Source organism: Tenrec ecaudatus, chromosome 11, assembly GCF_050624435.1.
Source record: "Tenrec ecaudatus isolate mTenEca1 chromosome 11, mTenEca1.hap1, whole genome shotgun sequence".
In the NCBI taxonomy this organism is placed as follows: domain Eukaryota; kingdom Metazoa; phylum Chordata; class Mammalia; order Afrosoricida; family Tenrecidae; genus Tenrec; species Tenrec ecaudatus.
In genome coordinates this window covers 105468284-105494243 of record NC_134540.1, presented here as the reverse complement: position 1 = coordinate 105494243, position 25960 = coordinate 105468284, and the positions used below count along the sequence as shown (strand labels likewise).

At 39.8% G+C, this 25960-nt stretch overlaps 1 protein-coding gene across 1 annotated transcript in view; it reads left to right on the top strand.

Annotated features, from left to right (window-relative positions):
- The window catches only part of UBAC2 (UBA domain containing 2), a 208263-nt gene that overhangs the window by 122966 nt on the left and 59337 nt on the right, over positions 1-25960 (top strand). The window contains exon 6 of the mRNA XM_075563460.1: positions 3443-3490. Within this exon, the coding sequence (XP_075419575.1) occupies positions 3443-3490 (48 nt within the window). The remainder of the gene's footprint in view (positions 1-3442; positions 3491-25960) is intronic.

Below are 25960 nucleotides of genomic sequence, written 5' to 3'. Positions count from 1 at the left end.
ACTAGAACGCTTTCATATTCTTTTGATATCTGATAAGAGCTTTCACTGTAATTTGAATCAGTGGAAAATATTTAAAGTTCATTGAAGAATTGTAAATTGAGTATTTTTTAAAAATCATCATATGAAGTGGAAACTAATGAGAAGGATCAAATGTTGAAAGTGGAAAATCAGTGTCAACTTAATTCGTTGGCTATTTATTCTCTCAAGAAGAAATCAATCTGCATTTCTGACCTGAACTTACCATATATACTCGAGCACAAGCCGAGTTTTTTCAGCACATTTTGACTTCAGTTTTTGTGGTAAAATTAGGTGACTTGGCTGATATTCGGGTCAGCTTATATTCGAGTATATACGGTAAGTTTTTTTTTTTCATGAAATGCAATGAATTTCATAACTGTCATAAATATGGTGGCACTCTCACCATTTGCTAAATGGTTCAGTAAGAAGACCTTTTGAGTACTTGTTGCCTGACTTCGTTTAAAAGGTTATCTTCACCAATCTTTAATTGCCTGCTGTGTTCCAGGCCCTATGATAGAAGACACATAAGATTTCCAGTTCCCCACCTCTAATACTTGTCGCTTCTTTAACTCCCACAGCTTCTGATGTGAAGTTTGACCCTATTGCTTCCTGCGACACCATGTGTAGCTTGGCCTTTGGATGCACTGATTAGTGCTCATAGCATTCTTTTCGCACACATGTCAAACCGGATCCTCATGTCACTTTAAAATGCCCTTCTCTCTCCCCTTTTAACCTTTCACATTTCCTCTCACTCATTTAGTTTGCTGTCTTATGTTATCAATGCTCATCTAGGGTGGGTGTTTCCTTACCACTTTTGCAACCATTTCTCATGAAATGTTTTCTTCATCTCCCAACCTCGTGTTTACACGCTCTCTCTCCTCCTCCCCCCCAATATTCATTTAACCTAATAGCCCATTTCTACATTTTATTCTTATTACAAGGATCTTCTCTGACACGTTGGCCTGTTTTAGAGACGTTAGAACAGAAAACAGAATATAATAGTCGAGTACCCTGGAGTTGGAGCAGGAGCCCTAAGTGCTAGTTATAGCGAGATAGCTCAGTAACTGGGAGTTATCTTGGATCAAGTCCGGTGATACCGCCGAGCCTTGGGCTGAATTATACAGTTCTTTCCAACCCACAAGTGACATCAGCTCTTTGAGAGGACAGAGCATTGTTTTGGGAATGGTGGAGTAAGAGCTCGGTGTAAGGTAGTAGAAAGGATTAGGAGCCATGTGAACTTGCGTCCGATTACTTGCGCTGGTAATTATTAGATTTGTCACTTTCCTTTTCCGTATCCTTATTTCCCCATCTGTATAGCAGGGAGAATAGTATCTATGCTACAGTTTTGTTTGAAGCATTAGAGATAATAGTTGCTTGATAGTGTAATCTGAACAGATAATAATTTTAAGTTTAAAAAGTTAAGTCAGTTGATTAATTTGCTTATCCACCATTGGTTTTTCTGGGCTTAGGAATGTTTACTTTTTTCTTTTTTATGTGTATTTCAAACTCTTACGGAAAAGAGATCCTAATTAGCGAGTAACTGCTGGTGTTGTTTTAGCAGTATTATTGCAATTCGCATGAATAAAAGTATCCTTTTATCCCTGCCACACCACAAACATGCAGGTGGATTTACCACAGACATTTCCCCAAAAGAATATGTATCTCTAACATTGTCCTAAGATTTTCAGTAATGCGTGAGAAGTTTGTCTCCGGAAGTAGGAGTACAAATGCCTCCATAACTTGTGGATGCAATCTAAAGTCCTTCGTATGAATGGTGGCGAGGGCACTGAGCCCCTTATGCCTAAAAGTGCTGTTCCGAACCTTCACACGGGACTCCCTGTGCTTTTCCTCTTCCTGCGAGAGCTTGTGGAGGCCAGGGCATGGCGGATGGCTGGCTGTGATCCTTATAAAAGAAGCAGAGTATCTGTCGAGTGTCATTTAGACCCAGTCACCTACTAGCACTCTATGCTAGGTGCTCCGTCGCATTAAATGGCTTGTTAGAGGTGATGCCTGTCCTCAAGGTGCCCCGCAGCCGGCAGGAAGTGCACACATGGTCAGAGCATAAACAAGCGTGAGTACAACCAAACATGCCACAAGAGGAGAGGCACAAGAGTTCAGAGTTCAAAGGGAACGTTTTTTATTGATAAAATGATTTCACTTAAATTGTATGTGACACATGTTTCTTAGACTGGAGAAATTGCAAGCACAGCAGAGAGCTGTAATTCCTGATCAACCAACTGATCACCTGGATACAACTCCCAGCTCCATCATTTAATAACTTTTTGACCTGGGACAGATGGCCTAACCTATGCTTTTTTCACCTGTAAAATAGAGATACGAATAGAATTTACCTCATTCAGTGATGATGAGGCTTCCTTGAGTTCAGTATATGAAAATCACTACTTGGGATTTACTGGGCACTCTGAAAGTTTTAGCTGCTGTTAGCGTGTCTTATATTTTTAGATGAAAAATATCATGAAATATTTTTTCATGTAATTCTCATCCATGTTAATATCAGAGGCATCTACACCAAACAAGAATGGATGTTGAATTAAAGGGTTAGCTCTAAAGTTGCAGCCACTGCTCAGGTCCAGGTGATGTAGCTCTAGGCAAGACCTGCCAAGCTTCTTACCTAGATCGTGTCCTCTCTCACTGCTTCTGTCTGTCTGCTCTGTTTTCCTAGCCAAGAGGGCTCGCCTTTGAGGTCTCCTCAAGCGCAGCGTGCCATCTTGGTTCTTCTGCAATCAGAAGTCCTACATTCCCAACCATAATTCTAAACATCAACACCAGGCAGACTCGTCTTTGCTTTCTTGTAGAACATATTTTGGGACAGATCCTTGAGCTCTAATTCTAATTACTTTTGCAATTAACTAACTTATTGTTGCTGACAATAAAAGTAAAAGAGAGCTTTCTCTTTTTGGGGTGAACTGGAATGAGAATATCGACGTTTGAAGCAAGTAGTATTGAACATGAACCTATATGCTTGCAGAACTCTTACATCTAAATTTAGAGTGAAAACCCTAAATCATGAAAATAAAATTCATGCTGTGTGTCATTACCGAAGACTAAGCACAAGAAGGCAACTACATGATTTGGATGATAATGCTAATAATTTCTTTAGATACAGTATTTACATGAAATCACTTGAAGCCTACATCTAATTAAGAATATGCTTGAATTTCACTTATTTTTCTTTTCATAGACTTAGACTGGGCTGTATCAATCTTTGTGAGGCTATTGGGTTGAAATTTGGATTAACAAAAGAACAAAGAAAACTAAACTAATACTTTTTAAATAGCAGTATTGTTATTTGTTTTTATTTGTACTATGTCATATATAAATAATACTTAATGTGAATCACTATGGTTATACTATGACTAAGAGTTGAATTTCTTTTTTAGTTGCCTTTTTTTTTCTTTCATAGCTTTTCACCTCTGGCCCCTACATCTGGATCCTAGCCATAAGTGGACTTGTAAGTCTGATCTCCCTGCCCCACAACTCTTCTCTCTTTTGAAACAAAACCATTCGGGGATTTAGATTAGAGAACGTATTCAGTTACCTGCAGTATTCTTTTTGCCATGTTAGTTATTGACCTAATGTTACTTCATTGATGATTATGAAGAGAGTCGATTGCATGGTGAATTGAGATTAAAGGGTCTAGTTTGCTTCATTTGCTAAGGTGATTTTGATGACCGTGTTAGCTGAAGTTTTGTCAGTGTTGTCCTTTTGGAATTTCATTAATAGGAAAAACTGACAGGAGAAAAAAGAGTCAGAGCTACTAAAAAAAATGGGAAATGTTCTGCTTGTTTTGTAAAATGCCCCTGTCGGGCGAGGGGAAAGGGTCGAAGCAGGCTGAGTGGAAAGTCAGCTGGGTTAGAGCTGACTGAGGACTCATCAGGGTCTGTGGCCAGAGAAGGGAGAGGAGAGCGAGCCTGGCGCACGGGGCCAGTTCCCTCCTTCCGTGTGCTGTAATTACTCACCTCACTCGTTCCCACGCTGCCTTTTTTGTTTGGCTTAGTTTTAATAATAAACATTAATCTTAAGCTTTCTATTAATGAAATATTTGAAAAGAAAATCTAGAGCATCCATCAGTTGGGTTTTATTCTTCATGCATGACATGTAAGAACCCCCCAGCTTTAGTAAAAATAACTTATAATCTATAAAATAGAACACTTACAATATTAGTCTTACATATATATATATTTGACTGATAAGTGAATATGGGGTATAGTTTTTCATTTCTGTCTTGTAAGTAACTAAATTTACACACGGGATAAGATTAAAGAGGAGGGAGATTTAAAAAAGAAAAGCTTAAAGGAAAAGGATTTGGAAATAATGATTTATTCCACTGCAGATATTTTAAGGAAGTTAAAACACTCGAATCTTGCTTCTTGCGTATTTTGCTTATCTAGTGCTGTTGTAGCACATACCACAAATGGATGACTTTGACAGACTGTAAAGTATTCTCTCACACTTTAGAAGGCTGGAAGTCCAAATTCAGGGTGCCGTCTCTAGGGGAAGGCGCTCTCTGTCAGCTCTGAAGGAAGGTTCTTGTCGCATGTCCTTTCAACATGTGGGAGCTTGGCTGTCCCTGGGAAATCAGTGTTCCCTTGGGGCTGGCAAGTTCAGAACACTAGGCCCCTGAGTCCAGGTAACACCCTCTCACTCGATTCCTCGTTCTTGATATTACTGAGGTCCCTCCCGTCTCGCTTACTTGTTTAACTTTTTTATAGCTTAAAAAAAGATTGACTCAAGATGCAACCTGGTCCTGCTAAATTATATCCTGCTACATTAACATAACTACCACTAATCCTGCATTGTTAACATCATAGAGGTTAGGATTTACAACACATAAGATAATTACATCAGATCACAAAATGGAAATTAATTACACAATACTCAGAATCATGACCCAGCCAGTTTGACAAGAAAATTTTGCTAGGTGAAGGGACGTGGGCAACGATGATGATGACGGGGACGCTCACACACACATAATTGAATCCCTAGTACTAGAAACACCGCTACTATTTCTTGGCCAATGTGTCATTGTTTAAACCTGCTCATCTCTCCTCTTTATTCCCTCCATAGTATTCTGTTCTCTGTTCTTTTTATATCCAACTTGTTCCTTCTTTCATAAACACTGATGTACTTCAGGTAAAAAAGTTTTTCATACAGTTCACTTTTATTCTGTCCTTCTAGGTATTTTCTATCTCTCCAGATACCCATTGCTTCAGGATCAGAGAGCCGAACCTCCTTATGAGGTTTTCAGATGACCTGAGCCTTTTTCCATGTGGACTTGGTTGACACATATTAGATGGCTTCTTAATTGAAGACAAGCCAGATACCAAGTAGATCGTGTTTAGGTCGTTCTGTTTCTTCTAGGGAACAAAACTAATAAGTTTTAGTTTTGAAGGGTGGCTAGACTGCACTCTACTTGACATATTAAACCCAAGATAAACCTAGCCTTTTAAAGGTTTCCTTTCCTAGTGAATATCTTTGACAGTGGTTAAATTCTGAGTGTTGACTTTTACCTATGACCATCAATTTGATCCATCTTCCTAGCAGCCTTGTTCTTTGCTTCTGTCCCATCATAATCAAAGGGCGCTAACCCTGTTTATTTGACACAATTCATGTGCATAGTAACGGTCACTACGTTTCTTCTTTCATGATGCAGCATATACAGGTGAGCCATGGTGTCATAGCAACCATGTTAGGCTGCGAGCCACAAGTCAGCCGTTTGAAACCACCAGCAACTCCAGGAAGGAAAACGAGGCCTTCTCCTTCCACAGATTTACCGTCTCTCAACCCACAGAGCACTTCTACCCTATGCTGGAGGTTTGCCATGAGGCAGAAAGGACTCCGTGACACTGGGATTTTTTTTAATATCATAAATGTTCCTGCTTGATTTTAACATAATGAAGTTTGTTCTTTCTTAATATTTTTCTTAAAAAATCATATTTTATTTTGAAATGTTTAATGTGACATACTTCAGATATGAATAGGGCATTAGAATTATTGGTGAATGTCTGATTAATATAACATTGATGTAGGATCAAACTTAAGGGTTATCTTTAAAAAATCATAATTCATCTCTTTCAGATGTCTCTTGCTCAACATGACTTCTCTCCACATAGACATCTATCTAGTGACTTCCTTTTTTCCCCTTGGTTTTCATGCTAAATAAAAAGCTAGACTTTTACCCCCATCAAGAAATGTACAGATGGTATTCAATGTTGTGGGAAAATGTTACAAAACCTGTTGATGAAATTTTGCCTTTTAGCATTGAAACCAAAAGTTCACTTAACATACCGTGTTGTGTGGCAGGAGCAGTACTTTTATTTCAATCTGGCAGTTACGTGCTTTTGTAAGAGAAAGAGCTTTGTTTCTAAAAAGACATTGTGTAAAACATAAGTCATTTTTTTACCTGCTGTCATAGAAACCAGATACATAAGTGATTCTGGAAAGCTGCCATCTCTGAGTTTGTTTATTTATTTTGTTTAGGCTCATGGTCATTTCTCTTTTTTGTCTGTCACTTGTTTTCTTGCAGGATTATAAAAATGTCCTTGGATATTCAACTTTAAACTAACTCAGTGATTAAAAGAAGGGAAGAGTGGTGAAGTACCCAGTATAGTATTTGACTAGGTGGCAATAGTGATTTTGTTCTGTCAAGTTGCTTTTGTATGTGGGTGTTTTGTTTTAATAATTTGCTTTTGTTGTTGATGTTAACTGTGTATGTAAGTTTAGCGTTGTTAATTGTTAAAATTCAGTGACAGTGACTACATCCTCTCAGTGACGCAGCCCTCCTCCGTCTCCATTTTTGAATTAGGAACCTGACTGCCTGCCTGCCTTCTGCGCGTCTTCTCTGATCAGCCTTGTTGCTGTTGTCAAATTGATTCCCATATAGCGAGGTCTTGATTTACTGAGAGAGCACGACTTTCTGCCTTCATGGAAAGTAATGGGGACTACATTGTTTTCCCAACTTGAGAGCAAACATGGTTTGTTAGCTGACCAGAAACAAAATGACGTTAGCTGTCACTTTTTAATTTCCTTTGGTACCCAGCTGCTGCCCACATAAGGTGTGAGTATTTGGTTGTACTTAAAGTTGACATCTGATAAAATTCACATGTCTCATTTATCAACCTTTTTGTATTGCCTAGTTCCCCTTTGGGCAATGCTGATTTTTAATATCACCATTCAGGATTTTAAATAGAACTGTGTGTTGTTTGAAGGTGTGAAATTATAATGGCAGAGTTTGTAGTGGCCACGTATAAGATTTTAGTTGAAACCAGTACTTCACAAAAATGAGTGTACACCTGTTTCCATGATCATGTGTAACTGTTTTTCTTAATATCTTTGGGGACAGGTCTTCAAAGAGCGATGCTCACTTTTCACATATCTGTAGTTCCATTCGTCTTACTAGACAGTAATCCTTTCTTTTCCTTAAAGAAAACTTTGTTTATTCCTTCTTGATTTTATTTAAGTTTTCTTTGTGGTTCTGCAGAAAGCCTTTGAGCCATCTGTATCCCACCACTTCTTCATTTTCTGCAGTTTTATGATTCATGGGATGAGTCATTACCACTGGGCTGTACCCAAATTCTCAAAAGTCGAGGTCTCGGGCGTAAGCTGAATCTGCCATGATTAAAATAGAAAGAGCCTGCTTTTGTGAATTTTCTCTTTTACAATCCACATGGGGTTTTTTTTGTTTTTTTTTTTTTACTGTTTTGTCCTCTTTCCAGCTTTTTTGATAGTACGTCAATCAGCGCGTACGCATATCTCAGACGCTAGGCTTCTTTGTTTTAGGAATCATTTACCCATCAGCCCATTTCCTGGATTTGTTATCCTATGCAGTATGTAAAATTCTATTATCGTGGTGTGATCAAGAAATCTCAGTATGAAAAATAAAGAGACTAGCCTTCCCAGTAACAAGGCTGGGAAAGCAGATTGACAGCAGATTGCTTAGAGTTGCGGCTGGAGTCTCTGTCCGGGTCTTTTCTGTCGGCAGTGGGCATCTTTATTGGTTTGGTAGTGAAAGCCTTCATGGTGTGCAGATAGCCGTGCAGATGAGAGGAAGCACGAGCAATCACGAAGCAGTCCGGGTGGCTCATTTGTGGTCTGATTTGTCTTCTCCTGTTCCCTCAGCAATAGTTTGAAAAACAAAACACTGTTTTATAATCACTGTAAAAAAAATGCAAACCAAACCTCATGTTGATTTTCTCTCCAAGTTGCGGTGTGATACTAAGGGGAAGACTGTGGAGTGAGTGGGAATGTAGACTTCCTTTGGAGTGCGCGTTGGAGCTGCCAGCTGTTCTGGAGAGGGGATGGTGTGTTGCACTCTGTGCCTTTCTCTTCTTTTGTATGTGTGGCTTCCTCCTCCCAACATGTTTCCTCTCCTTCGAATCCTTCCCCCCCCCCCCTTCTTACTGATTTCTTCTGCGGATGGACCTGAGAAGGCCCCAGTACAGAGCTCCTCGTTACACTTTAGGAATCTAGTTTATTTTTCCCACAGGCCATGGAAAATGAGGACAGAAGTTTCAAAGAGAAGTCAGGGCTTGTTAAAGCTGTGAGGTAGTTGACTTGTGAAAGGATCGTGTGTGGAAGTAGAAGATGACAAGTAGATCCTTAGATACAAAGCATTCCTATTGAAAGAGTACTTTCACCTTTTATAATTAGAAAAGTAGTTCTAATCCCTCATCCCAACACTGAATTGAGTGCTTATTTCTCCCTTGCACATAGCTCACTGCACCCACCTGTACATTTATGTTGAGTCATTCACATGCTTATCCCCCGTCTTCCACTCCCAGGTAAACTGGGCCCTACTGAAATAGACCTTCTGTACCTGCTGTCACAAAGGCAGCTCAGACCAGAGCTCACAGGGAACGCCTATTCGGCATGTTGTGGCCTATGTGTTTTAACAGCACAAGGAAGAAGTGACCAGTAGACATTTGATTTATAAATACTTAATGCGGAAAAAATTCTGTCAGTGTCTTCATAACAAACGGGCAGATTAAAGTACCTCTGTGGTTTATGAAATATAACTATGAAATTTTATGACTATGAGATATCTCACACTTAGAGCCTACTGTCTGACCTCATTTCAAAGCCTTTCAAAATTTGCTCTGCTCACGTTCCACTCTCCTGTGGTGTATATGCTATACTGAACCATTTGCTGTTCCCAAACAGTGCTAGCTCAAGGTTCAATGCACTTGCACAACCACTAATTTTCCTTTCACAAGACCATGATATTGTGAGCTGTTCGCAATATTTGCTTGGCTGAGCTCCTTCCTGTATGCCTCCCCATTGGCATTCGGCTTGGCCCTGTGACATACTCTAGCCAATAAGGTAGCTCTGTGGAGGGCATCGAGTGCTTGTACCATTGCTCTTTCCCTTTGCCATTAAAAAAGCATGTGCCGTATCTTTCACCTTTCACTATAAAAGCACATGCCAAATACAAGCTGCTGCTTCAGGCCAGACCCCAAAGGAAGAGGACTGGTCCAGGGAGCGTGCATGCATCAGGAGGGGAAATAAAGCTTAGTTGTGTGCTGCCTCAGTAAAACTTGATTACTAGAGCTCTTTTCTAAGTACTCGACAAACATTAACTTAATTCCCAAACCAAAACCTCTGCCATCAAACCGATTGGGACTCAGCAGCCCCACATGGGCTTTCCCAGGATGTAAATCTCGATGGGAGCAGGCAGCCTCACCTTTCTCCTTCGGGTGCCTGCAGCCCTGCAGTGAGCAGTCCAGCACCTACCCTCCAGGGTCACCAATTACTTAATTAGCCTTTACTTCATTAGAGGAAAACGAAGTAGGCATTTTACTATAATTATCCCCATTTAGCAAATGAGATGCTGAGTCACAGAGAGTGGAATTTGGCACCATTGCAACCTGATTAGTAGTGGAGGTGAGATGCAAACTTAGGTGGGGTAGTTTACTTATTTGTGCTCTTAAGAAGCTAGTTCGCATAACCACATGCAGTTCCTTCTGTTTTCTTTCTTTCACCTTTAGCCCCTCTTCTAGCAAAATCTTACAACCTTTTAAAAGTTCTGGCTTTAAAGCCTTTTCTAAGTCAGCCCTGTGTCTTCCAGTTCAGGAATGATATATTATGATTTATGGATCCCAGTTCTTAGCACAATGTCTGGCATTTTATATATAGTCTATAAACACTTGTTGAGCTTAAAAATCATCAGTATGAGCAACATAATTTCTGTGCTATCAGCCACTGTAATGTTATGTGATTGCGTTCCCGGTGTGTACTAGATTCTTGACATGATCTCTGTGATGGTTGAGTACCTACCTACGCTTCTCATTTTAAAGACGGACCAAACGCCACGTGTTCTGCTCCCAATCCAGTGGGTTAAGTGCGTTCCACGGTACATGTCAAAGTTCTTTTGTGTCTTTTCCAACCACAGGAAACTTATGCACAAAAACTATTTTTAGATGTTCCTGTACCTAAACCAATAAGACGAATATTTGCTCATCAAAATCGGAGTCTGAATGCTTGTCTTGTTTTGTTTTGCTTGTGGTGTAGGTGAAAGTTTACAATTCGTCTTCCGTTCACCGAGGTACATGCATACCTTGCTGGGTGACATCAGCTGTGATCCCTGCAGTGGAACAGCACCCTTGTTTCCTTCCTCCCCGAGCTCTGCATTTCCATCCCGCCTCCTTTCTTACTCTTTCCTGCCTTTGAGCTGTGTGGGGGCAAATGCTGCCCTTTTCATCTTGTGTGGTTGGTAATTTTTGGAGAGTATGTTCCTCACAGTGTTGTTATTTACTTTATAGGCACGCCTATTGTTTGGCTGTAAGTATTCCCTGGGGTTGGATTCAGTTCCAGGTTTCAAACCAGTCTCTATCAAACCAGTAATTCGGGTCTTATTTGTGATTTTGAATTTTGTTCTGCACTTTTCTCGCGTTCTGTCCAGGACCTCTGTGGCTCCAGGCCGAGAGTTAGTAGTGACTGCTAGGCACCATGTACTTCTTCTGGTCTCAGGGCAGTTGGAAGTTGTGACTTGCATCCTTGGACTAATTGTTTCCTTGAGTCTTACATTTTCTTTCAGAAAGCCTGGAGTCCATGAAAATTTGAAGCCATGTCCTGTATTTTCCCTTTTTCCTCAGGATTCTGCTGATCAAAATGTTTAGTAATGGTAGCTGGGCACTATCCCATTCTGGTTTCAAGGCCAAGCATGCAGGTTTTCCTGGAGACAAGCCACCATACATCCATATCTTTCTCTTTGCACAGCAAGTAGGAGAAACACAGTCTTGATACATGCTATAATAGGGATGGACCTTGAAGATACTATGCTAAGTGAAATCAGCCACAGAAGGACTAATATTATATGATCTAACTTATAAAAGGCAAGAAAAAGTAAATGCAGAGCGACCAGAGTTTATGGATGGTTAACAGAGGCTGGAGGAAAGAGCCCTGGTGGTGTAGTGGGCTACGCGTCAGGCTGCTAAGCTCAAAGTCGGTAGCTCAAATCCACCAGCTACAGCGCAGGAGAAAGATAAGACTTTCTACTCCCATAAATAATGATACTCTCAGAAACCCACAGGGGCAGTTCTGCTCTGTCCATAGGGTCTTTATGAGCCAGAATAGATTCAGTGGCAGTGAGAGGGTCAGGAGGAGAGTAGGAATTAACAAGGTTAGGGAGAAAAGGTTGAAGTTGTCAAGGATTTTGTTTTAGTTACATCCACAATCAATGCTTAGGGAAGCAGCAGTCAAGAGATCAAAAGATGTATTGTACTGCGTAAATCTGCTGCACAAACCCCCTAATAAAACGTTAAAAAAATCGTAATGTAAATATCTGATGTGCAGGATGTATTTTCATTGTTACAAATTAGGCATAATTAAAGCATAGTGATTAATCACAAAAACAATTTGTAATTATATATTATGAAATATTTATTTCTAATTATAAATGAAATTTTATGTTGAAAAAAAATCTGCACAAAACCTCTTGAGAGTGTTGAAGAGCAAGGATGTTACTTTGAGGACCAAGGGGCGCCTGACCCAAGCCATGATATTCTCCATTGCATCATGTGCATTGAACGTTGGACATTGAATAAGGAAGACTGAAGGATAGATACATTTGAATTGTGGTGTTGGAGAAGAATATTGGAAGTACCATGCACTGCTGAAAGGAAAACCCAATTGGTATTGGAAAAAAGTAAGACCAGAGTGCTCCTTAGAGGCAAGAATGGCAAGACTTCATCTTACATACTTTGGACATGTCGGGAGAGACCAGTGCCTGGAGAAGGACGTCCTGCTTGGTAAGGTGGGAGACTGAAGGATGACAAACAGAGGAAGGCCTGCAATGAGATGAATTGACGTGCTAGCTGTGTCAGTGGGCTCAGGCGTAGGAGCAACTGTGAGGATAGCACAGGCCATGCAGTGTTTTCTTCGGTTGTGCATCAGGTCGCTATGGGTCAAAGCCAGCTCGGTGGCATACGACAACAACCGTATTGCATTTGCTGTCAATAAGTTGTATATCAATATAAAGTTGACTTGGCAAAAGTTGTGTGATAGGTATAGATAAAGCAATGACACCTACCCCACAACAACCAGGGCAGATGTTGAGGCTGCTTATATACAGCCTAAAGCTTAATGGAATTGTGTTCCTTGGTGTTATGGATCAAATTATGTGTTCTAAATCCTACCCTCTGCACCTATGACTATAATCCCATTTGGCAGTAGGTTGTCTTAAGGTGACAGGATTCGTACAGGGTGTATCTTTGAGTCACTTTTGATCTCTACATACAAGGGGTACCAAAACAAACAAACAAAAACAGAAAGAAGCTCCACTGGGCAGAACTTTCATAGTATGCATTTATTCCCCACGAGGGAAGCATTGAGCAACTTGCTCTGACTTACGCACCCAGTAGCATCACCTGGGAAGGTTCTGTTCTCTCTGGTCACAGTGAATTTTTTCATAAAAGCAGTTTTGCTCGAACTTCATTTATTTTGATGGCAGAATTAAAAGAACAGTGTGTGGCTATGAAATGTTGTTTCCTGCTCAGGAAAAAATGCTGCAGAAACTGTTGTAATGTTGAACACAGCTTCCAAGGACAGTGCTATGGGAAAAACCCAAGTGTACAAGTGGTTTTCTCGTTTCAAAAAAGGTGAAATGTCGATTGATGACAAACTTCGTTCTGCATGTCTGTCACCTTCCTGAACAGACAAAAATGTTAACAAAATTGGTGCACTTGTGCTCTAAGACTGACTACAAACCATTGAAGAGATGAGGAAGTTATTTGGACTATCTTGGAGCTCTGTTCAGTGAATTTTTAAAAATCATTTTATTGGGGGGCTCATACACTAACTCATCATAATCCATACGTACATCAATTGTGTAAAGCACATTTATACATTTGTTGCTCTCATCATCTTCAAAACATCTGCTCTCCACTGAAGCCCTTGGCATCAGCTCCTCATTTTCCCCCCTCCCCTCCCGTTCCCCCTCCCTCATGAACCCTTGATAATTTATAAATTATTATTTTGTCATATCTTGCCATGTCTGACATCTCCCTTCACCCACTTTTCTGTTGTCCGCCCCACAGGGAGGAGGTTATATGTAGATCCTTGTAATTGGTTTCCCCTTCCACACCACCCTCTCTCCACCTTCCCAGTATAACCACTCTCACCACTGATCCTGAAGGGATCATCTGTTCTGGATTCCCAGTTCAGCGAATTTTAATGGAAGATTTGGGAATGAGAAGGGTCGCTGCAAAACCTGTGCCTTGCTTCCGACTGACCAAGAAAAAGATTGTGCAGTGGAAGCATGCCATGCTGTGAAGGAATAGCTCTGAGCGACACAGACTTGTTGTTGCGCTGGCATTCCTGGTGAGGAGGCATGGTGCTCTGCTTACAGGTCCCAAAGCAAGCATCGGTCGAGCTAGTGGAGGACGCCAGCAGCCCCTTATCCCAAAAAGCTAGTCAAATCAAAGATCAAGACAATATTAATTTGGTTTTTGATGTAAGGGAGTGTGTTAGTTTAGGTATTTTACAGAAACAAATCCACAGAAACTCATGTATAAGAGAAAGTTTTATATAAAGGTTAAGTGCACATCAAGAAAACATCCCAATCCAGTGCTACCCAAGCCCACAAGTCCAATAGTACCCATTAACCCATATGACCAACACCAATCCACAAAGTCCTCCTCCATCTCACAAAACACACGCAATAATGCCGACTGCAGGAGGAAAGCTGAGTCAGTGAATGTGTAAGCATCTCAGCGCTGTCAGGGGTCTCCACACAGCTGCTCTAGCTGTATCGGGGTAGCTCCATGTGGCTTCTCCTCGGGGATGTCTTGCAGGAAGAGAGTCTTGCCAGCTAAAGCAGCTGAAACCTGGTCCGACCATCAGAAAGCAAGAGACCTGAGAACTCAAAAGGTGAGGCTCACTGAGCCATTTATCCCTCCTCCCTTTAATTAACCCCACATGTGTTTATCGGCCAGGTTGGCACAATAAACTAACTACCTCAGGGGGATAGTGTATTTGGAATTTGTTCCACCAGGTCAGACTTAATCAAGCTTTCTATTTAGAGGTTCTGAAAAGATTATGTAACCGTGTGCAACAAAAAAAAGGCCTGATTGGTGGGAAACAGAGGACTAGTGTTGCCACCACGACAATGCACCTGTTCTATAGCCATCTGCTGACCTTGCCCTATGCAACCTCTTTTATTTCCTCCCCTTGCAAATGAAGAGGATCATGAAGGGACAGTGATTTGACAGCATAGAAGAGGATATGTGACCTCAAGAAAGGAATCGCAGATTTGACAAATGTGTTTTGTAAAAAAAATTTAAGTACATAGCTTTGAAAAAAATTCTGGTCTGGGAAGGGTATTTCTCGTGTTTATGTTTCCTTGTCTGTATGTATAGATTTGAGGTCACATATCCTATTAGAAATGGATACTCTTGAACCAAAACAAAAACACCAGTCATATGAGGCTGGTTTCAAAATGAAGGTGTGTCAAGAGCAGAAGAGAGCAATAACAGTATTGCAAGTAGGGAATTCTGTGTTGATGAAAAGCAAGTGAGGGAGTGGCAGAAAATGAAGACTGACTTGGAACATATTCCAAAAGCTAAAAAAAGCTTGTCGTGGTTTAACGTCTTTTTATGGGGCTCTAGAAAGTGAATTGCATAAATGGGTGACAGAGTGTCGTCAAAATGGTTACTGTGTAACATGCATGGGAATCCACATATGTGTTCTACAAATGGCTAAGGATGAGAAATATAAAGCACCAGGCATTGAAAAATTTGCTGCATCAGCAGGATGGTGTACCCACCTCATGAATAGGTTTGGCCTACTATGTTTGAGACAAAGAACAAAGATTTCCCAGAAATTGCCATAAGACCTTGAAGGAAAAAAATTATGTCATTCCAGTCATTTATTATACAACAAAGAAGGATTTATAATTATGACCTGGCAGATATTGGGAATATGGATGAAACTGCCATGGCTTTTGATCTTCCAAACAACAGATCTGTGGCAAGTTTAGGAGAAAAAAAGCATTTTTCTCCAAACCACAGGAAATGAAAAAAAACAAAACCCTTTACAGTTCTATCATGTTTGGCTAATGGAACTAAGCTGCGTACTGTCATTTTTAAAAGAAAGACCTTGCTTAAAAAGATCAATTTCCCACCAAGAATGACTGTGCGTGTGCATGTTAAAGGCTGGATGGATGCGGACGGAACAAAAAAAATGGCTGGAAGAAATTTGGACCCGACGACCAGCAGCAGCATTAAAGAAAAAGCCATCGTTACTTGTTTGGGATATACTCAGAGCCCACCTATCAGGTGACATAAAAAAATTGGCAAAATCTAGTAGTTACTTTAGCCATTATTCCAGGTGGGCTTACATCTGTACTGCAGCCTCTGGCTGTGTCTTTGAATAAGCCTTTTTAAAGACTGTGTGCGAAGGATGTGGCATGAATGGATGTCATCTGGTCAAGCCCAACTAACAAAAGGAGGAAATCTCATGAAGCCTGACATAAAGTTAATAGCAAAGTGGGTTTGCGATGCATGGGAAGACATTCCAGAAGACATGGTGTGACGTGCCTTCCAGAAATGTAGTATTAGTAATGCTATGCAGTGAAGACTGTGCTGTGTACGAAAATGACAGCAGTGATGGTGATGACGGCGATCTCAGTGAGGACAGTGTCTATGATGACCTCACACCAGCTGAAGCTCTGCATTGGGATAAGGATGATGATGAGGAATCCAGTTTTGAAGGATTTTAACTCTTTACATTTTAGCTTGGTTGCTGATTGAGCTCAGGGAATAGTACTCTTAAGGTATCGTTGTTGATACCTTATTGTGTTTGTTGGACCTATTTTCCACTTAGTGTGCTGGTTTACTGATGTTAAATGACTTGTCCTTTTATTTATGTTTTTTATTTAAAATAAATATTTAAATACATTACCCCACTGATGTCTCAATTTTTAGTAATTTATTTTCATTTGATTTGATTATTGAAACTCACCAATAGCATCTGCATTTTCCACCCTAGGCTTATACTCGAGTCAATCAGTTATTCTGGTTTCCCAGGTAATAATTAGGTACCTCGGCTTATACTCGGGTCGGCTTATATTTGAGTATATACGGTAAATTTTTTTAAATGTGCTGAAAAACGTGGCCTATACATGAGTATATATGATAAGTTTATTGTTTCAGATATCTTTTTGTTCTCTATTGAAAGAGAAGACAGGACCGTGACTTCAGCAAATAATACTGTATTATATGTGTTATTTTCTCCTTTCAGATCCATGCTTTTATTTTCTTTCATTATTGTACTGACTCGAATCTTGAATATATATTAAATCATAGTGGTAAGACTAGAATAATTTTCTTGTTCCTGATCTTAGATAGAAAATAGTGAATCTTTCATGTTAAGTTTGCATCTTTAAATGCATAAATCTTTCTATATCTTCATATTTACTATTAGGTTACTGTATTGGACAGGGTTCTCTAGAGAGACAAACCAGATTGCTAGTAATTATATATAAATATATTTATAAAGATAGATATATAATTCAAGAAATAAACCGTTAAATAATACACAGATAGATAATACAAGAAATTAACAGTTAAATTTTAAAGCAGTGAGACACTAGCAGTCCTTCAAGTTTTGAGAGCTGCCAGGTACCAGTCCCCTCCTATAGAGAGAGCTGGGCTATTTATACCCAGGCAGCAAACAGCAAGGCAGGTCCCCAACTGTCATCAACTGTCAGTCCCCAGCTCCAGAGATGAACATTCCAATCGTGTGGGCTTAAAGGGACCTCAACTTACAGCGACACAGTCCACAGGCTAGGCATCCCACAGGTAGTGTACCTCTTTACACTGAGGCACAGAACAACCAAGGTGAGGCTCACCGAGCCATTTATCCCTCTGCCCCTCAGTTAATCCTACTTGTGTTTATCAGCCAGGCTGGCACAATAAACTATAGCAGTTATTATATTAGTCCAGGTTAAGAAGCTAACTTAAGCATATTATTTTCCCATAATTTTTAACTTGTTAAATCCGTTTGTAAAAGTAAACATAATTTTAGATATTTTTCCTTATTAAAGGGGATATTAGAAGATTTTTATATTTAAGCATCTGGTTAAAGGATTTCCCATATACTAGAGACTCTAGAGACCCTAGTTACCTCCCAGTTTCATTTTTCATTAGTAAAGGCTAGCTTTTCTGTTTGGGGCAGTGATTTCCCAGTCTCCCTTGCATTTCGATATGGCCGTCAGTGTACGCTCTGACATTTTGGCTAATGAGCTATAAGTATAGTGGGCCTTCTGGAAAGGCTCCTGAAAGTGTATTTTCTTTTCTATTTCTTAAATCACTTTTTTGGGGGCTCTTCCAGCTCTTTTTAAAAAATTGTTTTATTAGGGGCTCATACAACTCTTATCACAATCCATACATACATCAATTGTGTAAAGCACATTTTGACATTCATTGCCCTCATCATTCTCAAAACATTTGCTCTCCACCTAAGCCCCTGGCATCAGCTCCTCATTTTCCCCCTTCCTCCCTGCTCCCCTCTCCCTCATGAACCCTTGATAATTTGTAAATTATTATTTTGTCATATCTTGCATTGTCCGACATCTTCCTTCACCCAATTTTCTGTTGTCCATCACCCAGGGAGGAAGTTATATGTAGATCCTTGTAATTGGTACCCCCTTTCCAACCCACCCTCCCAGTATCGCCACTCTCACCACTGGTCCTGAAGGGATCATCCGCCCTGGATTCCCTGTGTTTCCAGTTCCTATCTGTACCAAAAGTGGTGTGTTTTTTTTTTTAATCCCTCCTGTTTTCTTCCAGAGGTATAGAATGTAGTTAGAATGGTTAAAACTTAAAAAACAAAAAAAAACAACATTGAGGATGAATTAAAGTTACTCAGTTTTTTCTCCCCATTATTTGGGGGTTTCCTGCTTTTTGCAGTTAATTTAATTCTCCTGATATATGATTTTCCAAAAAGGAAATCTTAGGACAGCTATGATAACTTTTCAGAAAAAAACAAAGGTTTTTTGAATTGATCTACTTAATTTTGTCCTTGTTCCAATTCAGCTTCTAACGAACCAGAGGGATATCCCCATTTTAGTTAAATACCTCAAAATCTTTTGAGTTAATGTAGATACCCTTCTATTTAAAAAAAAGATACAGCACCCGTAGGAAAGTTCATCTGAATCATTTTTGTACTTAATAAAAAGTCAAGACAGCAAGCTCCTTAAGGTAAATAAATGCCAAAGCCACACACTCTTTCATGAAAAGGGTTGTCATTTAATAACCACAACTGGAAAGCATAAATTTGGATATTCCAATATCTATACATATTCTTTGCTAATAAAATAAGGAATTTCACGGTTTCCTTTATTCTTTATTTAACATTTTCAGTGAAGAATAAGCTGTAGAAAACCTGAGATCCAGTAGGAAAAGGAGCTTTGTCTGCTCTGTTGCCTGCTATAACCCAGTGTTTACAACCAGAATGACACATAGTGGGGTTTCAGTAAATGTTTGTTGAATATGTAGATTCCTAGCGCTTGTCCTGTGCATTGGATGGGGGCTTCTTACATATTGAGACTGTGCTATGCAAGGCTCCCAGCATGGCTGTTTGTCGCCCTTTGGAAGAGGTCATCTCCCGGTGTCATTGCAGGGTCACCTCTGCCTGCTGAGGTTTTGTTCTAATGTTGAACCAGACCAGGTTTGCTCTCTCTAATCAGGACTATTTCGCATATTTTCTACCCAGAAAATTCAGTTCTTTATCTATGAGCATAGTTCATTAATTTCTTCATAAAAAGGTTAACTGTCCATCTCCAAATAAGTGTATAATTGGTGTCCACATTCATTAGGGGCTGTAAGGTAATTTATTGACCTCGTACTTTCAGAAGGCGCCCCGGTGGTGCAGTGGTAAAGGGCTCAGCTACTGAAGGAAAGGCTTACAGTTTGAGCCCAGCATCTGCTCTGTGGGAGAAAGATGTCGTGGTCTGATGCTGACAGGTTTATAGCCTTGGAAACCCCATGGGGCAGTTCTACTCTGCATCATAGGGTTGCTATGAGTTGTAATTGACTAAATGTCAATGATTACAGTCTCAGATTGCTGAGATAATAGTTCTTACTGGTGGCATCCGGGAATCCCCTATCTATAGCCCAGACTAATGGTTTGTCTTTGACCTTGTGTCCTTAAACTATTGGTGACACTAGTTGCCAGACCTCATTTTCCTGGCGAGGATTCCAGATTCCTGTGGCTTGACCGCAGGAAATTAGAGTGTTTGCTTTTATTATAGTTGGGATGAAATCGCATAACATTAGATGAATCAATATTAAGTGAGTAGCTCAGTAACATCTATGCAACCACCTCTCCTATTGAGTTCCGAGACATTTCATTGCCCTAAATGAAGGCCCCATATCCAGTAAGCAATTGCTCCTCAGTCCCTCCTACCTTTAGTCTCTAGTAACCACCAATATGTGTTCTATCTCTAGGGATATACCTATGCTGGAAATTTCATATAGGTGAAATTATACAGCATATTTCCTCTATATCTTGTGTCTGGCCTCACTCAGCATAATGGTTTTAAGGGTTATCTACATTTTGCATGTCGTACTATATCTTCATAGCTGAACAATCTTCCATTGTTTGTATATACTACAATTTATGGATCTGTTTGTGGACATTTGATTATTATGAGTAATGCTGCTGTGGACATACATGCTTGGGTATCTGTTTTGAGTTCTGTGGGATGTATTCCTAGGGAGTTAATTGTTGGCTTCTGTGGTAAGTCTGTATTCAATTATATGAGGAAGTATGAGCCTGTCTTCTATAGAGACAGATCCATTTGTATTCCCCCAATGTACAACGGTTCCCGGTTCTCCACATCTTTTGTTTCACTGTTTTGGGCTCTGTTTTTTGATAGCTGTTTAATAGTGGGTGTGAAATGGTGTCTTGTCATTTTGATTTACATTTTCCTAATGATTAATGATCTTAAGTATCTCTTCATGTGCTAGTTGGCCATTTAATGAACCTTCTTTAGATAAATGTTTGAGTTCGTTCTGTGATAGACTTGTTTCTTTTGTTGTGTACTTAAGAGGATTTTATACATTCTTATACTAGACTCTTAGCAGATTTATGATTTGAAAATATTGCCTCTCATTCTATAGGTTGTCTTTTCACTTTTCTGATAAGGCCCTTTGACACCCAAAACTTAAGTGTGGTAGTCCAAATGACCAGTTTTTCCTTTTGATGTTTTTACTCTTTTTGTTATATCTGAAAATTCATTGTCAAGTCCAAGGTCAAGAAAATTTATCCCTGTGTTTTCTTCTACATTGTATGGTTTTAGCACTGATGTCACTTATCCATTTTGAGTTAATCTTTAGTAAGATAAGTAAATAAATTCATTCATTCTGCATGTGGAAATCCAGTTGTTCCAGCATCGTTTGCTGAAGAAACTGTTCTCTCCCTCCCTGACATACTTCAGCACTTGTGTCCGAGTCCAATAGTCACTCGATATTTGGGTTTGTTTCTGCATTATTCATTTCTGTTCTATAAATTATTTACTCTTAGGCCAATGCCACCCTGTTTTGATGAGCTTTGGAGTAAGCTTTGAAATCAGAATATGAGTCTTTCAAATGTCTTACTCATTCTCAATATTGTCTTTCTCGTATTCAAGACCCCTTACAATTCCATGTCAATTTGAGGGTCTTCTCTATTTCTAGGAGGGAAAACGAGTTTATTTTCAGAGTTAATTTTTGTGTATGACGTGAGCTCAGGGTCATTTGTTTTCTTTGCAGATATTCATTTTCAGCACTAGATGCACATGGATTTTTAGCAACTGCACCATGGTAAATCAATAGAGAAAAGATACTGTTTGTTTTGGGTTTTGCTTTTTATCATTTTTATCATCATCATCATTAGCATGCTCCTACATATAGTCTTGCAGCACCTACCTGCTGATATGATCATTCTCAGATTTATTGATCCCAACCCCCCAAAACAAAGATCAGAGTTATAAATATATTGATCATAAAAAGAAGTAATAGTGAAAAGTAAAATAAGTAAATGAATGGTATTGGACTTTCCTTTAAACTGGCTTATGACACCGTAGTCATGGAACAGAACCCCATTGACAAAAGACTTTTATTCATAACGTATCTACAACATGAATACTGTGAGATAATTCTCACAACTCAGTAATCAAGACAGGTAATTGATTTAAGAAATGGACAAAGATTTGCATAGACCCGTCACATGGTAGACAAAAAAATCAATGAGCCCATACTATGAACAGATGTTCAGCATTAGTCATCAAGAAATTCCCAATCAAATATATATCTCTGTGAATGTGGTGGGAAACAAAGGAGGCAAGTTGTGAAAACTTTGTAGACACAACCAAACACCTTGAGGAATGGGCTTAGGAGAGCTGCTCAGGACACGTTCTCAGGCACACTTCATCAGTTGGCATAGCATAGTTCACAAAGACAGTGTTCTACATTCTTCTTTGGCTAGTAGCAGTGGGGTCTTAAAAGCTTGTGAATGGACATCTAAGTCACTATTACTGCTCTCTCTATCTCCAGAGGAAGGGAAATGAAGAAAAGCTATAATACATGGAAACAATTAGTTGAATAGACTAATAGACCATACAAACATCATCTCCACAATCCTGAGATCAGAAGAATTAGATGAGGCCCAGCCACCTGCTCTGAAAAGGATCACAGTCAAAGTCCTGGACAGAGTAGGAGTGAGAGCAGACTGCATCAAAGCTTCAAACCAAAAAGGAGGCCAGGCTTACTGGCTGTGTAGACATTAATGGAGCCATCAAGACTATGACTCTTAGTCATCTTTTAGGTCTAGAACTGAATTCTAATATTTGACTCATCAACCATTTAAGAGTCTTTTTATTTTTATTTTTAAGGCAGCACTTATATAAGGACAAAATTCAGAGGGTTAAGAAAGGAGGAATGGAAATGGGAAACACAGGGAGGAAGTGAGCTAATTGATGATGCAATGAGGGCATTGCAGTGGATGAGTTGGAACAAAATGTGTATGAATTATTGAATGTAAAATTGATCAGCTCCATAAACCTTCACCCAATTCACATTAAAGGGTTTTTTAAAAGAACATGCAAATCAAAACCCCAGTGAGATACCACTTTATACATTGACGACAAAATTCCTAATATTAAGCAGACTAAAATACCAAGTGTTAACAAGGATGCTAAACAATTGGAAATCTTTGTACTAGTGGAATGGCAGGTTTCTATTTCTTCTTGACCATGTGCAATTTGAAATCTTTAAAAGAACCAATTACCCAACAAGCACAAGAAGAGATGCTTCAAATCATTGTCAGCCTGCTGCCGTCAGTCAATTCCAACACTTAAGGACATAGGAGAATGGCCCCATAGAGTTTCCAATGTAGCAGATCTTTACCACAGCGGACTGCCATGTCTTTTTCTTGACGAACAGCCGATAGGTACAAAATGTCAACCTTTAGTAAGCAGCCAAATGCTTTAACCACCACAACTCTTCCTTTAATTATTACTAACATGTAAATCAGAAGCACAAGGAGCTATCACCTCACCCTATTAAAAGCAGTGATGTACCACAGTGACTGGCAAGATGATAAAGAACCTGGAGCCCTCATCCGTCCTAATGGAAATCTAAAATAGTGCAGTTAGTTTCCTCAGAACATTTTAACATAGAACTATCATAGTGGCTTAACAATACCAACCCTAGATAGATTCAGAGTAATGCCAAAATGAGCACAGAAACCTCGGCACTAATGTTTATCGCTGCACCTCTCACAGTACCCAAAAGAAGGAACCGTCCAAATTGCCCAGCAGCAGAGAAATGAATAGAAAAGTAATGTGTGTGTGTGTGTGTGTGTGTGTGCATACCATGAAATATTACACAGCTGTAAAGGGAAATGAAGTTCTGATGAATGCCACAACACGAGGGAACCTTGAAAACATGCTGAAAAAATAAGTCGGTCACAAAAGGACAAATATTGTATCGTATCACTTATAATGTCAAGCGCCAATGGAAAACTCCTTCCCGGCCCTGGTAACTGTTAGTACTCTTTGGTCTGCATATTTGCTTATTTCTTAATTAATAATGGTGGGATATTTTAGAAAAGGATAAAAGTAGTAGTTGCACAGCATAAAGAATAGAATCAATGTCATAGCAATGTAAATGTGGAAGTTTTTGTACTGGTGAGTGGTATCCGTGTTGTATACATGTGGCACATAATGTTCATTCAAGCAATGCCCAGCCACATACACGTCTGTAATCGAATTCGAAATGCGGTGAATTACTTCATCCGGCTCTGCTAGCTATAATCTCTGTAATTCCTACCAAATGGCTGGCTGTGTTCAGGCCCGTCATCTCCGCCCCCACTGCTTGGTTCTTCACTGCCCTCACAATGTGGTATGTGTGGGCCTATTGTTGCAGCCACTGTGTCGGTCTAGCTCTTTGAGGATGTTCTTCTTTCCTTTCTTCCTTTTGTTTTGTCCACCGTCTCCTTCACCAAGCATGACGTCCACTCGCAGGGCCTGGTCTGCCCTGGGCCAATGTTCAAAGTACAGGAGACGGAGTCTTGCTGTCCTGGCTTCTATTCTGGTTGTGCTTCTTCCGAAGCAGATCTGTTTTATGGTAATTTCAGTATTCTTCCCCAATACCATAACTCAAATACATCAGTCATTTTCCTGTCTCCCTTATCTAGTTTCACGTGCAGCGCCAAGTCAAAACCAGACCTGATGCCCTCAAGTCGATTCCAGCTCATAACGACACTAGGACAGAGCGGAACCGCTTCTCTGGGTCCTGAGACTGTGTATCTTTACAGGACTAGGAAGCTTCGTCTTTCTCTTGCAGGTAGCAGCCTCCGGAGTGGAATCAGACACAACTTAGTCCTCAAAGACTCTGAAGAAATCTTGTACAACAGATTTGCCCAGTGTAGTACTTTTTTTGCTCTCTTGAGGCTGCTTCCATGGGCATTCATTATTGATCTAAATGAAGTGAAATCCGCCACCACTTCAACCACTCTCCATTGATTATCTTGGCACAGTGTGAGGATTTTGGCTTTCATTACATTTGAGGTTGTAATTCATATTGAAGACTGTTGTCTTGATCTCCATCAGGAAGTGTTTAAAGTCCTCTTTCATCTGCATATTTCAGGTTGCTAATGAGCATTCCTCCAATCTTGGTTTTGTGTTCTTCTTCATATAATCCAAATTCTCAGATGATTTTCTCAGTGTACAAATGTAATAAGTATGGTGAAAGGATATAACCCTGACACACACCTTTCTTTCCTGCTCTGTATCCCCTTGTTCTGTTAGAAGATCTCCCACATAGTCTGTGTACAGGTTCTACAAGAACACAAGTAAGTCCCCTATAGTTCCCATTGTTTGCAATGTTTATAGTTTGTTATGATCCACATAGATCAGTGCCTTTGCATAGTCAATAGAGCACAAGTAAACAACTTTCTGGAATTCTCTGCATTCAACCAAGATCCATCTGACACCAGCTTTTTTGTTCCACATCCTCTCCTCAGTTTGTGGCAGCTCCCTGTAAATGCACTGTGGCAACCATTGATGGATGATCTTCAGGAAAAAATTTACTTGCATGTGATATTCTATAATTTTCACTTTCTGTTGGGTCACCTTTCTTTGTAATGGGTGCAGATACAGCTCTAATGTCAGTAATGATATACTCATTCCATGGGCTTTTATGAATTTACCTTGAATTTCTTCCACTTCTTTTTCTATGTACTGCTGAAACTATTTTTGAATGATCGTCATCAAATTTTTACTTGCACGTGATCCCAATGACACTCTCTGATAGGTTCCACATGCTGTTGGTCATCTTTCTTTGTGGTGGGCACAAATATGGATCGCTTCTTGTCAGTTGGCTGTGTAACTGCCTTCCAGATTTCTTGGCATAGACTACGGAATGCTTCCAGTACGGTATCAGTTTATGGAAACATATCTGTTGGTATTTTGTTAATTATTAGAGTCTGGTTTTCCACCGCTACCTTTGGCTTTCCATCATATACTACCTCTAAATGGTGGACCATCAAACACTTCTTTTTAGTACCCATTAAACCCACTGCCATGGAGTCAGTTCCAACTCGTAGTCACCCTGTATACGATTTCCAGGACTGGGGATCTTGACAGGAGTAAACAGTCTCATCTTTCTTCTCCTGAGCATCTGGTGAGTGTCAGCTGCTAACCACAAGGTTAGTCCAACACTTAACCAGCAGAACTACCAACGTCCATCTTTTGCCATAGTGATTGTCCATTCCTTCTATTTTCTATTGATGGCTTCCTGCATCGTTCATTTTTTATGCCCATAGAAAACTTAGATATTGCGATTCAAGATGTGACGTGTTTCTTTCGGTTTGAACAGCACATGTTCTCACCTTTGGATTTTGTGACTTCCGATCTGTGTACATTTTATTAAAATAAAAAGTG